The sequence below is a fragment of the Pavona decussata genome, unplaced genomic scaffold, assembly GCF_977016875.1.
Source record: "Pavona decussata unplaced genomic scaffold, jaPavDecu1.1 SCAFFOLD_254, whole genome shotgun sequence".
Taxonomy (NCBI): domain Eukaryota; kingdom Metazoa; phylum Cnidaria; class Anthozoa; order Scleractinia; family Agariciidae; genus Pavona; species Pavona decussata.
The window spans coordinates 2,613,894-2,632,312 of record NW_028145657.1 but is presented as its reverse complement, the minus strand read 5'-3'; the positions used below and the strand labels follow the sequence as shown (position 1 = coordinate 2,632,312).

Here is an 18,419-nt window from a genome sequence, read left to right as displayed (position 1 = left end):
GATCAGTGTTCAAGATGAAAATTGGTAAAAAAGGCTTAAAACTGATCTAAAAAACTTTAAAAGTTTCCCAAATTTTTGATCCGTATCTCTGGTTCTTCTTCGGGGGACAATGAATCTGAAATTCAAAATCACTATATCAAACATATATGTTTGTATAATTATGCAACAAAAGTACATGCTCATGTGCACCATAATAAGTATAATATGCTTACATGTATGTGCACCATATGCACCGCATCTGCACTCAAGTACTTGCTCGCATGCACCATTTAAAATGAATTAACAAATTGATCAACCAATCAAATCACTTTATAATAATTACTATTTTTGTGACACAGTTTCCATGTGAAAGTTCATGGTAATTTGTTTAAAATTGTAGGTTTTCCAATCATTGTGCACAAACAATCAATCAATCCCATATATCAATTACCTCAATTTCATGACAAAATTCCCGAAAATAACACCTTAAAAACTGACCCTTTTAATACTGTAAGTGTGGTTTAAAACTCAAAATAATAAAAAAGGAAAGAGGGGAAATATATTTAAATATTTCATTCAACAATACAGTGAAACTTACAGTATACTTAAGCTGGTCAGATTTCTGAATGCCTCTGGATGCACTGTAGCGTTGGTGAGTTGGTTTGATGAAAAATACCTGCAATGATGGAAAACAAAATAATTATAATTATTATTTGTCATAATTATTATGGCATGAATAGTGAAGAGAAAGGAGCTTTTAATAGAAGAGATGGGCTTACAGTTGTATAGTAGAGAGCAGAAAGGGGCCTTAGTAGAAAGGGGGGCTCAAAGCTGTTAATTTGTAAAAGGGGAAAGTGCTTAGCAGAGCACTTGCTAGTTGGGGCAGTTGTACTAGCGAGTGGAGAGGGGCTTAATTGAGGGGGAACTTACAGCAATAGTAGAGAGAGGAAACGGCCTTGTGGAGGAGGATGGGGCATAGCAGAGAGGGGAAAGTGGCCTTTACGAAGAGAAAGGGGCTTAATCAAAGAAGCTGTACTTACAGTTGCTCAAGATTGCTAAGTAGCCATATATCCTCTTCTTGAACATTAGATATTCGATTTTGATGAACAAACCTAACAAGGACGGAAAGCATGCCTTCATTTAAAGTATTTTTAAAATTTTAGTGCTAACTGAGGGTAGACCCGAAGGTAGGTTTTCAGATCATTAACTTTCTAGTCAAAAGTAGGATTTCCCCTGAATTTACCATTACAATAAATAAAGTTAAGGCCAATAATAAAATTAGTGTTGCAAATGTATGCAACTTAATTAAAGCTGGTTTACAAACACTTTGCAATTCACTTTGCAGTGATGGTTTCCGGGAGTTATGTGGCTCTTTTCAGAAATAAAAACATCTTTTGGCACCAAACCTTCACTAAACTTATGGCAAAGTGGTTTTATAATATCAAATCTGTACAGTAAACTGTGGGCGTTTTCCTGAAACAACTGATGCTAGCAAGCCTTTAAGCACTTGATTTTGAAAAGCTCACGGTACTACTCCATATTAGTTCCATTTTAACTAAGTGTTATTCACAATAACGAATTCAACCTGTTTGTTTGCTTGCATAATTATAAAGTAGTTGTTAGTTTATCGATAGCGCCGGTTCTAATTGCACTTCAGCTTATACTCGAACGATTGAAAACTTTCAGGTTATCCATTCACTGACTGTCTAATGCCTTGAGCCCTTCGAGTAATCGTTTAACGGTGTGGTTTGCTTTGTTAATCACAGTTAGGAATTCAGCTTGAGCGTTTGCATATTTTTTTTGCGAGCAGTTGTTTGTTTATTGATCGCGCCGCTGAGCTGAATACACTTACACTGTAATAACTTTACTTGTACGATTGGATCCGTTCACTGACCGTCTAACGCCTCGAGTCGTTCGTTAACTAATCGTTTAACGCTTTGCTAAAGCGTTAAACGCCTCGAACTAACCGTTAGCTGAACTGACTGAACCGTTTAACGTTCCAGCTTTCCGTTATAACGCTTTTGCAAACCGTTAGGAGGCAGTTTGAATCCGTTAGCTCCACGTTAGCTCTCCGTTAGCTATCCGTTAGTTAGCCGTTAGTTAGCCGTTAGTTTTGCCCGTTAAACGGTAAAGCGTTAGTGTACGTTTTCGCGTGTGTGGTCACATATTTAACTCCAGGGGTTGCTGAGATAAGGCTAGGTATGGTAAACTTAATTTAAACACTAAATAAAAAAAGAAGAAAAATCAAGTAAAAATAATAGACTAATACATCTTTTAACTACCCAACTAATAAACTAAGTAACTATTAATAAAAGGTGAAGCTTTAAATTCAAAAACAGTTTCTTACAAGGACAGACTCACACTCTTCTTCCATTAGGAAAACAAAGAACAAAGGAAAAAGTGTGCTAAAAACTCTGGAATGATCACAGTATTTATGCCTTGGTTACGTTTTTCATCATACAAATTAACAGCAAGTGAAGTCTTACAATCTTCGCAAGCTGGTGATTTTCTCAAATGGTTTATGGACACTTTCTTGATTCCTGAAAATAAAAATTACAGGATTAAAAAAATTCAAAATAATTTTACAGTTGAACTTCCCTAATATTAAACAACCAAGCAATCTATATAATCTATGACATTTAATTTGTTTTCTCAATGAAATCACTATATTGAAGATGTCTTTTCCTATCACCTATATTAAACTGTATGCTTTCCTATCACTTTTCCCAGCATTTTGGTTTATTGTTTACAACATGTTCGGCTGCATTATCAAATATATTACAGAAATGCAAAAAAAAAACTTATGTGACTATACATGTAACTATGTGTGTAAACTAACTAGGGAAAATCTAAACGGAATTGACTTCAAAGATCCAAGATGATTCTAAATTCAATTTTGTTCAGTTGAAGTGTCTTACAGTCAATCTGTCCTGAATCTTGCGGCAAACAATATTACAGTAATAGCCCGCATATAAGAACCTGGGTTTTAAGAACCTGTTACGCTAAAATTTTCATTTTAAGCCCCCTCCACATAAGAACCTATTTAGACTAAAATTTTGAGTTAGGTTCTTATCAGTGGGGTTGCTGTAAAAGTGTATAGGTAGAAACTGCTGAATTAAGATCATCATCTATTTAAAAGTAACTTGACATAACTTTTTTTTCTTTCAAGCTTGAGTACCATGTTGTATGTCTATTGTGTTTGCCATTATACTGAAATTTATGAGATGATATTATAATATGTATATATATAGCATAATCAGATGAAATTCATATGAAAATATAAGAACCTATTTTAAGAACCTTGGTAGCCTAAATTTGGTTTAAAGTACCATTTATATAAGAACCTTTTTAGGCTATATTGAAAAATTCAGGTTCTTATACGTGGGCTATTAATGTATTGCCAGTTGACAAAGTTGACACAATAAAAATTATTTTAACTTGACATAAAATACGATGTTTGATATACATGCATTAAATGAAAATATGAAAAACTCTGATGGGAATATGGAAGAACGCTGTGTTTTGTTGGGCACAGATATTTAATTTTTGCAATAAGTTCCATGATTGTGATTATAACTGAATCCAGTTACATGTAAGTACATACTCAAACTTCAAACTGGTAAATAAGAAAAGTGTTATTGCAAATTCTCAATTCAATATTTTGTAGTTTATAGTGTTTGGAGGCAACTCGAACTGTTTAATTAATTTTTGTCATATCTTCCTATCTGTTAAAAGGAATTTTGTTGTCATAAACTTTGACTTTCGATGGCTACCTGTAGCATATTCCTTTATTTATACATTTACTATAATCATTTGACCACATTATCCCCACCCAAATTAAACTCCACTGTCTGCAGCTTTCCTTCAACATCTTCTGTTGACTCATCCAAAAATACATTTAGTTTATAGTAAGCAAAAGAGAATTTTTGTCAGCTACAGTATATTATTAAATTTGACTAAAGATGACAAAGTGCAAAGTCAAGTAAAACTTACGCATGGAGATCTTCAAGTGATGGTGGGAAGTCCGATTTGGAAAAGCTTGTTAAGGAAGTAATAACATTGTCTTCCAGATGCCTTAAAAGAACAAAGCATAAAAAACCATGTTAATGTAAGTTGAGATTATTGGTACCCTAAATAACAGATGAAAGAGACAAACTTATAACGGGATCATTAATATTAAACGCCAAACCAAACCAGTGCACGCTTTTTATTGACTTATGATACAAAACATTGTAGAACAACTTTTGGTCACAAAAGACACAAAACATGGCGATGATCATACTTGTTGTAAATGTCTTTACAATCAATCCAGACTTTTTTTGTAAGCTTTGACTTGCAAACTAGTTGCAAAAAATTACTCTGCTTACATTTGATAATTGTTTTGTCCTATCCATCATTTTGATATAAAAAATCTAGTAATTAAAACACTTAAAAGAAATTTAATATATTATTTATTACTTTATTAATAAGGCACTTACAAATACACCAGTGAAGGAAATGATTCTTGAGACAGTGCAGGATGAGGAAAATTTGTTAGTTGGTTGTCTCTCAACCACCTGGGGAGACAATAAATTACAATTAGATAAAACTTTGAATCACACAAGGTCATTACATATACAGACTTAACATGTAACCAACACTACAGTATGTTCAGCATGTTGTTCTGTTACATGTGTTAATGTTATAAGTGTTGGTTTTGAAACGTGATGTATTTTACTTCATTTTTTATTCTTTATTTTTGGATGATACTATGCCTTAGATAATACCGCGTAATTGTTCTTTTATCAATTAGATTAGCGCTCACACCTTACCGGTGGTTGACTAGGCCATAGCTGCTATGTCCGTTAGGGAAATGTGAAAGTCTCTAGGCTTTTCTGCGCACGTATGCCTTTGTTAGATAAGCAACCTTTCAATTCAGTTAGATCAGTTCTGGTGTAGAGTCTACGGTGTAAACTACTACTACTCGGAAATTGGGCCACTCAACTCTATCTACACTGGTATCAGTCTTCTTCATTTAGTGCGTGTGCAAAACCAAAGTGAGTACTGTCTTTTTCTTGTTTTTAGTTTTCTGTAATTCAGTTTATCGTTACTAGTTTCGGTCTAAGGTTTCGTTCGTTATTAGATTTTAGGAGTATCGTTGCCAATTTAGTTTTCGTATACTCGGAACGCTGTATTACTATTTTTGCTAGGTTTATATCATCAAGTAATTAGTTTTTATTGGTCGTAAACTGTTTAAGGATCGATTATCACTATACAGTTTTTATTGTATTACTTCAATTTGTTACGCACTGTAGTAAGTGCAGATTAGTATCTTTCATTAGTATCTTTTAATTGCTAGTCAGTATCTAAATTTTATGCTTATATGCGTTAGTTAAGTTCGGTTGTTTTTTCATTATTGTATTTCAGTTCGAACTGACACAACTGACATACCGACATATATCGTCAAATTGTCAAATCGTTACTCTGCAAGTTCGCAACTGACACTCAGCTTAATTGCTACGTGATCTGTGTACCTCAGTTGAACTTTGTATGGAACATTGACCTGTCTATTAAACATTGTTTGCGTTTTAGTCAGAGTTTCTTGTCGAGTTCGTTTTTACACTACGCACTACTCTCCCTGTGTTATTCATTTGGATTTTTGGTTTGGCATTCTATCTTTGTGAATAACAATAAGTTATAGACCTCTTTCATAAATGGAGGGCTTAATTGTTATTCTTTTGTATGTATTTAAATTAGCCTTCTTGGCCTCGCTAGCATGTGTAAAAACAAAAGTATTTTCACTCAAAAGCGAGGTCAAGAAGGCTTATTTGCATGCACATAAAAGAATACTAATTATGCCCTCCATTATGAAAGAGGTCTATAACAAATCTAACTAACAGGTGTGACTAGATTAATTTCTTGTATTATTTTTGCTTTGTTTATTTGTTGTTGTTATTTATCTGCTATTTATGTACATTGTCAGTTGGACACAATGACCCGAAGGAAGTACTGATTAAGGATATGAAACACTCGTATTCTACGGAATCTTTAGTTTTTGCTCACATTTGCCTTCACCTGAACGACAATTATTTTACTATCCACTCCCCTTAAAACAGGCCATATCCTCCTACATGTATCATTCAGCAAACATTCTAAGGGAAATGGCAGTTTTTTTAACATTACAAATGGTGCCATTTGTTGCCCTTTGTTGCCATGGTTGTTTTCCAGTGATGATTTCTTTTTCCACAAAATGGCAACAGGAACAGGCCAAGAATAAAGCAAAATTTGATACAAACTGTTACATTCCCATCCCTTCTAATATATTAATTTTTCAATTACTTTAAGGATTATTGTAGCTTTGACTCACACATGTAGTTAACAATCTGGCCACTGTGTCCTCTTTATGTAAGAATTTGGAATTAATTTTCTTGTAAACAAATGGCAAAGAGATTCATCGACACATTTCTGCAAGAAGTGTTGCACTGAAAGTGGCACCTCATATAACATGCTATGCTAGATGTTAACACTAACTTAAAACCAATGTGACGATAAAATGTCGTGTGGGTGGTTTAACATGAACTGTAGCATTCATACACTATAGTCATGTAGAGAGTTTTTTTACTTACAGATCCTCTAAAGCTGGAAGATTCTTGAAGGCATTGTACATTACACTTGTTGTTTGATAAGGACTTTTTTGTCTGCTTAAAATCCTAAAAAGAAAACAATAGACTGAAATTATTGAGTAATAACACAGGCCTCGAAACTCCCAACACAGGGAAATTTTCCTTGAGACTTTGACTGGTACCAGGGCATTACATCAAAGTTAATAAAAGGCAATGGTTGTGAAGACTGAAAAACAAGTTGTCTTATTTTTTGTCAGCACATATTTTTGGCCTTGACCATGCACAGACCACAATAGATTTTGAAATGTGTTGTAGCAACTGACCAATAGAAATGTTCTATTTAAGATATTCAAATGTAGTGTGAATGCTTAAACAAAGGATTGTGCACAGTGGCGGCCCTTCCAACACAAATTGCAACACCATTGTTGTCATGGCAAGGTTTCATACCCAGTCCCTCAATTAACTATATGATTACACATTCTTGTACTTGATTGAGATTGCTTAGCCTTGATTTCTCCACCACAAAATTGTACTTTGACCAGAGAATCAGTTAGGAGGAGTGTCAATCCATTAGTTACAGTTTAAGTTCACCTCTAACTGTTCTCAGTGACAGATTGATCATGTGACATACATGCATTTGTCATCCGAGGATGATAAGATAAGAAGGATAAGATATAAGCAGGTATTTACAATTTATGTACTGGAGAAAGTAATATACATCAAGCTGTAAATAAGTTTCTTTCAGAATTTCACTTTTTTTTTTGCAATTTTGCAGGGGTCTACTACTAACCTTAAACTAGGTTAACAGTCCATTCTTATAATAAGAATCCACTTGCATAATTTTGACTGATGTGAAATGGGCACAACAAAGTAAAAATTAAAAGCTCACATTCAATTGAATATTATCGGTTCAGTTTTAGTTGGCTACTTACAATACTCGCAGCTTTGGGAGATTTTCAAATGGACTGCTGAAGGATTGTGCTGTTATGGTTTTTAGATGATTCCCTCTGAGATCACTAAAAATACATGACAACCATAATTATTATAATCACTGCTTCAGTTTAATATGTGTTCATAAAAATTAATTATATATTGAACTGTTTTATAAACAAATGAGTATGTAAATTATTGCGCAGGGCTATTGGCTGAGAAAAAATTTCGAGCCCACAAGGCCAGAGGCTGAGAAGTTAGTCCCGAGCCAAACCTACGAAATGTTAGGTACTACTGCAAAAAAATTAGGTGTCACAGGATACAAGTCTACATTTACTGTTACACAACGGCCTTGCTGCATTTAGTGTCCTTGATATCAGTTAACACCTCTAAACTCAGACTACTTTATGATTAACTATCATACATTAATTAACTGTTTTATTATTAATAGCTGTTTAAGTCATACTCACAGATGGAGAAGTTCAGGTATTTCATAAAACACATTAGCAGCAATGGTTTCGATCTCATTCACATGCAATTCCCTATGACAGAAAAAGACAAGAAATTGGAAATGCCACAGCAAATACAGCATGCATGGACCAAATTTTGGCCCAGAAATCTGTAAATTGAATAATTTCACTAAAACCTGCAGAAATTGAATGCCTTCTAGTATACATAATTATAGGAAATTCTGCTGAAATGAGGACTGTCTTATTATATACCGTGAAAGAAAAAAAAATTTTGTTTACAGTGTACATGTATTTTAACTTGAACCAGCATCATGTATCTCACTCTTTTAACATCCAGCATGTGCAGATTTGAAAGTTTGTCCCGTGTGTAATTCTTTATTTTAAGCCGTGAACAAAATCTGATTTATACTTTAAAAGCATTTGAAATGATGTGATTACTTGCTGAAAATAACATCATTGTCTTGAATGTATTTTTTAATACGCACTTCATCTTACATTTCAAAACAAAAACAAGAAAGTGAGCTACATGACTGTACCCAAATTCAACATTGTTCAAAACAAACCCTTTGTTGGTAGTAAATAAAAAAAATTAACACTGTATTTTGACGGATACAGTATATTAGTGAAACCAACAACAACTAAAACTAAATATGCAACAGTATACTAGGTGGTTTAATTTGCATTGCTGCCATGTTAGTGTACAAAACAAAAGAAAATTTGTTCACATATAGTTTGCTTAAAAATGGAGGTTAACTCCCAGAGGAGAAAACTCATATTGTTCCTGTACACCAACATGGCCACAATGACGTCACATGCAAACAATCAATAAATTTTTATTAATAGTTGTAATAAATTGTACTTACAGAACTTTTAGATGGATCAAACTAGAGAATGCTCCAGTAGAAATAGAGCTAATTTTGTTGTTGCTTGCATTCCTAAAACATTTAGATCACATAGAAAATTACATTTTTTAACACATGCATGTAAACACTGGATGACTGTGCCTTTCAGTGACATGCAAACTTTATTGATCAACCAACCACTGTTTTGTACTACCATCAACTATTGCAGCAACAATCTTAAAAATCAAATTGTTAAGTGGGACCACAAGGTCACATTCATAGTAAGTTGTTAATGGCAGATTTGGATCCACTTTGTCGGTTTCTGCATTTTTACAGGCCACTTGTGGCTGTGTAATGATGATTGACACCAGTAAAAAGTGCAATCATTGGTTAGGTATGAAGTCACATGTTATCAGAAAGTGTCACACAACCAATTATTATAACTAGTTGTAAGAAATCCTGTTTGAAACATTCAGTTCTCAGTCACTCTGGATATCTTCTCTTGTTACAGTTGAGTTGACTAGTATAAAATAATGTCATGTTTATAGAATTAATGAGTATGAATTCCTTTCCGAAGCACACAGTAGTAGGCTAGTTGTGCGGGAATTTTACCTAATGTGCATTGAAAGTTTATTTTGTTTGGGAATTGTTGTTTCTCTGACTTGAAGGGAAACATTTGAGTCAACTGTTACATTTCCAGTGAAGACTGTACATGAAGATGAAATTCCATTCTGCAAGTAAAATCTGATCAATGAAATAACAAACCCAAACTTCTGCTATTAACAGCACTCTGAAGTGACAGCTACTTCCCAGCTGGAGTTTTTTTTTTTCTTGGACGCCAATGTTGTGCATCACATCTTTTCACAAGAGGAAACTTCACGAAGAAGAGAGTAACAAAAGGACAGATTTTTTTTTCAGGATTAAGAGATTTTAACTTATTTAAGACATAAGCGACTAATTTAATAAGTAATACTATGTAAGAATGATGCTACATGTACTTACAAATGGACAAGCTTGGAGTCATTTCCATAGAAAGGCCGCAAGTTAGGAACACTGATACTTGGAATCTCATTGTCATCCACACCCCTACAATCGACAACATCAGAGGAATAATTAACATATTACCATGAAGCAAAATAATGTTAATTACACGTACACCAGGAAGAGTTCAAATTGCAGTGTTTCAGCAGGAAAAAAATTAAAAATATATTTCTTGTCACTTTCGTGTTCAGCAGTGCAAGTCCTCTACCAAAAAGACCTCCAGTATCTTTTGATCAACGATTAAATGTTGTCAAATTGTCAACATTTCACACTATAATAATTACTAGTCAATTGAAAATATCTATTAATCACTTTTAATATTTGCGTTAATCAAATATGCAAAAAGAGATACACCAGTACTTGGCGAAAAACAGTGTAGATAGGAGACTACATGTACAGTTCGGTGACCCACCCTGATGGGCCCACAATAAAATAAGCGTCCAGGGCGGTTAATCAAATAAATACAGTAATTAAACCACCCACAAAGCTGGAACAGTTTGGGAGGGTTGACATAGAGTATATAACCAGTACTTACAAATAAATCAATGACTTGCAGTTTATAAACGATGTTCCAGGAAACTTAATAAGTTTATTCTTGCTGAGACCTCTGTCAAAAAGAGAACATTATAATAATATAATAATACAACTTTACAATGTCAATGGAAATGATGGGGAACATCTTGTATGAAGTTTCAAAGATATGTGCTTCGGAGAGAATCAATAACCTAATGTACCAACTATTGACTGGCCTTTGTGCATTAAGTCTACTTTGCTTAGCATTAAATTAATTTTACTAAACAAAACAATACAGGGCTGTCAACAAGAGCTAGAAATTGCATATTTTGAGTGCTTAACAACTGCATCACCAACCAGAGGTTGGGTGGTTTCCCAGGGAGGTACTCCCCTACATGGCCTATACAGGGACATGGCACTGGATAGGGTATGGTTTTTGGCCTCTCTGCCCTGAACAGGGTATATAATTTCAAGTGAGTCTCTCTTAGTCAGGGTCTGGACCCATCGTAGACAGGGTATGGCTGCAAGACTGTCACCGAGTATTTAACAAATGAATCTGAAATCAGATATGTTAATCAGTATTTATTTAGCAGGTCATCAGTCAACAGATCATTTTCAGGACTAGATATTAGTGCTATTATTTGCAGAATCTGAATAGGGTCTTAAAATAGAGGGCGCTGTCCTACACACGATAAGAATTTAAGATTATTTTTGTCCTAAACAGGGTCAGGCTTTCAAATCTCCCCAATAACTCACAAAAGACTCTTCAGGTTAGGATGTTTTTACAAAGGGCTTGCTTATTCCTTAATGACAGCCCTTGCAAACAGAGGGTGGCAGAGTTGATATTTACTGTCAGTGCATGAGCTAATTGTTATGAATACAATCAATTACTGTTGTATGCTGTTGATTACTGGCGAATGGCATATCCAGTACTTACATGTATTCAAGGTTTGGTAAATCAAACCAGTTATCAGGAATCCAGTCAATCTGATTTTCAGTCAGAATGCTGCAGATCACAAATTAAGCCAAAATATCAATTTTAATATAACAAACAATTGTCTTCATGAAACCCAAGGACTACAGTACCATTTAAACGTAAGTTGAGAGTCTCTTTCAAGTAGTCAAGGATGAGGACTCAATCTTCAAAATACTCAAAACTTGCAAGAATTAAGTATTGAGGCTCAGAAATTGAGAATCAAGTAGAGGATCAAGTCTTGTGAGGCCAAGAAAAGAATGAGCTTGTCGCTTGACTGATTACTCAATAAACTGAACTCTCAAAATAATAATAATAATAATAATAATAATAATAATAACTTTATTAACGTGTCAAGAAATGTAGCTAAGGGGAGAAGTCCCCTCTACTAATAGTGGACACCTAACTAAATTCTAAAAATTTTAAAAAATTATAAAAAATGAATTAAAATTTACATCGTAAACCATATTAATAAAATTTCATACATCAATCGCAAAAAATCATGTAAACCCAAGTCATTCTCGGCATAGGTTGCAGCCTCGACAGTTACTGACATTTGCTGCTAGGGCAGTAAGGTCCTGATTACGTATGACTCTTTTAAATTGCTTCAGAGAGGGTTGATATCTTATTCTAGGAGTGAGATCATTCCACAGTTTAGGCCCTAGGTAACGAAGTGAGTGTTTTCCACATGCCACCGAAGAGAATCGAGGTTGAACAAATTCTCGCTTTCTTAAGTAATACGAACCACTGTCTAATTGGAAAAGATTACAAAGTCTCTGTGGCAGTAATTCATGCTTAATCTTATACATGAAGATGGCAATGTCCTGTAATCGTCTGTTGTATAACGAATCATGGTATGTCTGCTTTTGCCAGTAGTTTCTCGTAGCTAGAATGTTTGTCCTTAAAAACTGCCCTGAGTCCTCTTTCTTGTATGCGTTCAAGCTTTCTCCTATCGCTTGCCTTGCAGAAGTGCCAGGTGAGGTGGCAATAAGTAAGGTGTGGTAAGATAGCAGCTTTATAAAGCTGCAGCTTGGCTTCTGTTGGTATCAGGTTTTTCAGTCTCATAAGGACCCCAATCCTTTGGCTTGCTTTTTTACACACGTTGTTAATATGATGGTTAAAGTTTAGTTTACTATCTATCGTCACTCCTAAAAGATTCAGCTTCTCTGTCGACTCGATTTCGCTGCCTTGGATACTCATGGTCGGATTTGTTAATTCTCTTTTGTTCTGCATTGTCATGGTTCAAAACAATAAACTTCACTCACACTATTCCTTCCAATATGCAAAGCAACAGAAAGATGGAATTTCCTGGTTTTACGGGTTCCCAATTGACAAAAATAGGCAGTCTCAGACTGCGTGTGTCTACTGCAGTACTGGTATAGAAATGTGATATAAAAGAATTGAAGAAAAGGGAAATAAGACTGAAATGAAAACGAAGAGAGAGGAATGGAAATAGGATAGAGATAAAAAAAATGGTTGTGAAAATGTTGCACAGAACACTGGTGAGTGGAGATTAAGCTGGTATCGTTTACCACAAACATTTTGTATGAAGAGAACTGTAACTTTATTCTAACATAAACAATATATTATATAATCTTACAACGTGAACCACAACTTTGTACTGAAAGCAATGCAGCAAAGTTCTAAACATAACTGAGCACTGAAAGCAAAGTTCTAATCTGAAACGTAGGCATAAAATGCAACAGAAACTGTGAATTAATCTATACTGAACTTATGAATGGCAAGTATCATTCTTTAACCCTTTGACTCCTGTCGTGTTTCCATAGTTTTCGCATAAATTAACTTTTTCCTGGAGCGGTTTAACTTAATAAAATGCGCAGTAGATAAACAAATGTCGTTGGCTTCCAAAATTAACTGCATATTAAACTAGAATGATTAAACAAATGTTTTCTGGTGTAAAATAATATGGTGACCTATTAATCATTTGCCGAAAAACACAGTTGAACGCAAAAATTGCCACAATTCATGGCATGTTGATGAAGACCTTTGGCATATCAAATTTCAACCCGCTTATGCAAATTGTCCTCGATTACGCATTTGCAGCATTTGTCGCTTCTCAAACGCATATATGAAGTGACAAAGCCACAAAAATCAACAAGAAGTTTTTCCAACACAACATTTTATTGAGATAAACAATGCATTTGCTATTAGAGGCAGAAAACTTTCAGTTTTTTTTGCGTACGTGCAAACACGCATGTAAAATTTGAAGACACTCTGTGTTTGTTCAAAGCGATCTCTTGCAGTAAATTCGGGCACGTTTGCGATGAAAATTACAGAAGTTACAGAATTCTGGTTCAAATCATCACTTAAACTATTTGTAAAAAGCAAATCAACATCGGAAAACATCATTTACCGTATTGTCGCCATTGTCCTGATCCGGTAAAACAATCGCTTAGATCTCGGTCAGTCGAGGATTAGCGTCGGCTTTCGATAGGATTCCATTTGGGAGTCCTGTGGCATTTACACTCTTACACTCTTTCACTCTTTCACTCAACCCGATGACATAGTGTCTACGCTTCTCTAGAAGCCGTAGACACAAAAACCATTGTGACTCAAAAGAGAGCAACCCCAAGTTGTTGTTTAAGGGCTAAAAATGACACAAGTTTGGAATACATGAAGTGGAAAGGTACTACGGCACACGTGGTGAAACAGCAAGTGCCCATAACATTTTCCTTTGAAGAACTCCCATAAATTTTGTTCCTCACATCGTGTTCTTGCCAAATGAAACTTGATACATGTGAACAATTGACCAGCAAACTTCAGGAAACTTTTCCCGATAACCTATGACACCTAGAGCTCTAGTTAGGCAAGCCTCTGTAGAGTTCAGAGCTAGGAAACTGATGACTTGTCTAATTTATGTGACTTAATTGACCATTGATTGACTTACCAACTGATTCACTGCACATGTACATGTAATCAACCAACCATCAACTGACTGACTCCTGGACTGGCTGTCTTCCTAGTGCACAGTAACTCACTGACTTGCTGACTAACTTTCAGACCAATGAACAGATCAGATTAACTGGCCAATAATTTATTGACTGATTATATACAGTACCTGGCTTGCTGAAGGAAAAGCTGATCAACTAACTGACTGGCTTAACTGACTGGCTGAGCATACAAGTATATCACAGGGAATCATAAAACAAGAATAACAATATTACAATAAACATACTAACTCATGTATAAAATAATACATTAATTTTGTAAATACAAAGCAAGTGATTGTTTATTGATTTCATAGAGAATATTTATTTACTAATTAATAAGGCCATATGAAATGATTAAATACAATTCAAACTAATTGTAAACTACATGTATGGATACCGAATTCTTTAGCTGGTTGGGATACAATCAAATAACTTTGATTTACAATTTTTTCTAGTAACCATAATGTCACAACATACTGTAAAATGTATTTAGTGCAAATTAATAACTAAAGGCATTAGCAGAATAAAAATTTGCAGTGTAACAATAACGTCAAAAATATAAACTAAGAGCACACTCACATTCTGGTCAGAGCCTTTGGCAAGTTGGTAAAGTTGTGGCTCCATAGTTTGATTGCGTTGGCATACAAGTCACTAAATGAGAGAATTAGAAAAACAGCTTTTGATCAAAAATAATTTTGACTTAAGATAAAATTTATGTGCTTTTCCTACTGTATCTTGGTTGGTGCTTAATTTATCAAATAAACATTCAGTACTGAGTACCACAGTTTAAAACCTGACAAATGTAAACTGTTAACAATCACTTGACCACAATTTAACTGAACAGTCACTACCCCTGAAATAATTAACTTACTATTATTCCACAAGCATGTTGGATATGTGATGATAGATAGCCAACAAGGTGCGTAATGCCAAGTTGGCTATAATCATCTCATATCCAACAAGCATGAGTGGAACAATTGTTTCTAATCATTAAAAACAATCTTCAAAGAAATGTGGCTAGATCCTGCTGATTTTGCTTTGCAAGAACAACCAGAAGACAATTTAATGGCTGCCGTATTTCTTGGGCATGGTGTAATGGCTCATAGACCGTATTGGCTGCTAAGCCAAGCAAATCCCTGAAATTGCATTACACAGTGACCCAACTTTTAATATTAATAATTATGTCATATTTAATTTTGTCATAAGTAAACCGACACTGCTTAGAACAGCTTTGACTGCAGCTAATAACTAAAAATAATATTATTTATTAATTGACTTACAGCTCTTCCAGTGCTGCATTTTTGGAAATATCTGGAAAGTCTTCCAGCTGGTTTTTGGCCAAGTTTCTACAATATAAATACAGGGAATGTTGTTACATGTACATTCAAAGTGTCTTTCTTCACTATTGCTGGGCCTACAGATGACATTTACTTCATTAACCTAGAGAGAAAACATATTTTCTTGAATTATCCAAGAGCTCGATACCATTGAAGTGACACACCAGGGACTTGTTGTTTGAAAAGGGAAAATTACTTTTAATTAGGATTTTTCAATCAAAATGAGAAACAGTTCTCTCTAACATTAATTTCATGTTTTATTCATTTTTACATTTTGTATTATACACTGACAAGGGCAAGTAATTTTGAAAGGCCTGTGTAGCCAAATAAAATAATATTGTAGCTGTATGATGTTATAGATTTATATGAAAGGTACTAAATAAAAAATAAATAAATACATAAAAGCATGGCTAGGTACTAAACTCTGCATTAATTTTGATTTATCTGAAGTGAGCAACATAAGATGTAACTCCTGCCAGCTTACAATGTCGTCAAACTTGTTAAGTTGTGGAAAGTTGTTGCATTGACAAACTTCAGACCAGAGTTGAAAATTTTTCTGCAAAAGGAAACGGCAATCGTAAATAATTTGATTATAAATTTACTTCAATTAATCTGATGTGAACAAGGGTTGGACATGAGTAGCTATATTCACATATAAGAGACCTATGTGAGGCTAAACTTTTGCACTAAGGTAGGAGAGGGAGAGAGTATATAGAGGGAATAGAGGCCAACTTACCAACAGGGAATGAGTCCAATTATTTCACTTCTCAGGCTGTCATGAAGTTTTGAACCACATCATGTTACTGAATATTTGCATTACTGTGGGTGCCATATAAAGGTTTTTCTAGTATGGTTTCTGGTTTCATTAAGGTGACTTGACCCAGTTATTTTTTGGCGGTAACACCCTACTTTGAAGCTCTCTGGTATCCCCACCTTTACTTTTATCATAAGTGTAACACATAGAATGGATAACAGAGATCAATCTACAATAAAGCAAAAAAATTTGGCGATCAGAGTACTGTAAATGTCACGTGGTTATAGTGCCATGCCCCTTTTGAGGTCTGAGTAGAAATTCTGCTATTGTCGGCTTTCTTTCGTAAAAATCTCTCGGTTACACATAGTGCGCATTAGTGCCTTGCGCTGAACAGAGTTTCAACAAAATCGCAAAGACCCAAGGTGGGGATACCAGAGAGCTTCAAAGTAGGGTGGTACCGCCGAAAAATAACTGAGTCGAGTCACCTTAAGAGTCTCTCATATTCACATTTTTGTTAGAGCAGGGACACACTGGGACCATTACTTGCCTATTATATGTTTCGTCTTGGCTATTATTTAACTGTATACAAAAGGATGAGGGCAAATCTACCGTGTGACCCCTGCAACAGTGTAAGTTAAATTTGGTCCCTCCTAATCAAATACTTCACAAAAATCCTGATATCATCTCAGTCTGTAACTGTAAGTCATATGAAAAACCTCTAGCTGCCAGGGTGCCACTGATTGATAATGCTTAGAAAATGACAAGCTGGTTTAAAACAATCTGGTCCAGATTTTGGATTTCTTGGTTTCGTGCCCACCTTCACTAGAAATTCCACTTTTCGTTTCATTCTTTCCTTACAAAACCTTGGCTTTTAAATCTCCCTTCCTCCTCAGAATTCCAGTGACATTTTTTTTTAATACAGACATTTTCAGGAAGCACACATTTTATATCTACTTACATAGTAACAAGAGTGTCTTGCAAATCCTCTGGATTTAAATTTTCCATTATTCTATTCCTTATGGTTCTGGAAGAAAAACACACTCAATTGTCAGCAAAACATCAGTTTCATGTTTTCATGTACAGTTAACTAATAATACTTGGATCTTGTGTCTTATAGGGGGCCTCGATCAATGGTAACGGTCGATATGTCGGTCGACTCACATTCGACTGACGGTCGATATCTCGGTCTAGCCTCAGTCGCTACTCGGTCGACACTCAGTCGATAATTGGGGATGACTCAGTCGATGTTGTACAGCTATGGTCGTTGTGTCGACCGAGGTGGCTGTCGGCCAATATAGATAGCAATACACTGACACTTCACCGATACTTCATCGACATTTCACCGCTTACCGGCCGATAGTATCGGCCGCTGTATCGGTCAATATTCTATCGACATGTTTTTTCGACACTTCGTCCTTATCTCGATCGACATCCGTGTACATAGCGCACCGCTATATCGGTCGTCAGATCAGTTGATGGCCAATATAATAACGACCGCTAGTCGGTCGATAGTCTGTCGTTATCTCATTTCATTCTTCCACTATTGCATCATTTTACAATATTAGGTCAGGAGAACACGTAAAAATATGCCAGCATATTACACTGTAGTATGCCGGTTTAACCGGTTTAGAACAAAGCAAAATCCTTGTTCCTTTTTAGTGTCGACCGAGTATCGGTGGATGCATCGACCGATACTTTACCGATACTTGTCCGACGGTTCACCGATATATTGCCGACACACTGCCGATGCTATCACGACCAACTGTCGGTCAATCTCTCGACCGAAGGTGATCCAATGATCAGTCGATATGTCGCCTATATAGCGGTCTATGCTCGACCGACACTCGATCGCTTCTTGAACGACAATCGACTGATACTCTGTGGATACATCAACCGAAATATCGACCGTGAGTCGACCGACATATCGACCGTTACCATCCTAATAATTTTCCAACATTCTTCTTATGAGTTATACAGACATTAAACTTGTGATGACATTTTTAAAATAATAAATTGAATGACTAGTT

At 35.2% G+C, this 18,419-nt stretch overlaps 1 protein-coding gene across 3 annotated transcripts in view; it reads right to left on the bottom strand.

Annotated features, from left to right (window-relative positions):
• Window positions 1–18,419, bottom strand: part of LOC146456576 (uncharacterized) — an 89,510-nt gene that overhangs the window by 68,865 nt on the left and 2,226 nt on the right. For all 3 annotated transcript variants that reach the window (XM_085093053.1, XM_085093052.1, XM_085093054.1), the window contains exons 2-17: window positions 17,351–17,416; window positions 16,123–16,194; window positions 15,582–15,647; window positions 14,881–14,952; window positions 11,315–11,383; window positions 10,400–10,471; window positions 9,826–9,909; window positions 8,845–8,916; window positions 7,982–8,053; window positions 7,514–7,597; window positions 6,585–6,668; window positions 4,458–4,535; window positions 3,973–4,053; window positions 2,466–2,519; window positions 1,020–1,091; window positions 578–655 (exon numbers count right to left, since the gene is read on the bottom strand). In XM_085093053.1, the coding sequence (XP_084949179.1) occupies window positions 578–655; window positions 1,020–1,091; window positions 2,466–2,519; window positions 3,973–4,053; window positions 4,458–4,535; window positions 6,585–6,668; window positions 7,514–7,597; window positions 7,982–8,053; window positions 8,845–8,916; window positions 9,826–9,909; window positions 10,400–10,471; window positions 11,315–11,383; window positions 14,881–14,952; window positions 15,582–15,647; window positions 16,123–16,194; window positions 17,351–17,416 (1,176 nt within the window). The remainder of the gene's footprint in view (window positions 1–577; window positions 656–1,019; window positions 1,092–2,465; window positions 2,520–3,972; window positions 4,054–4,457; window positions 4,536–6,584; window positions 6,669–7,513; window positions 7,598–7,981; window positions 8,054–8,844; window positions 8,917–9,825; window positions 9,910–10,399; window positions 10,472–11,314; window positions 11,384–14,880; window positions 14,953–15,581; window positions 15,648–16,122; window positions 16,195–17,350; window positions 17,417–18,419) is intronic.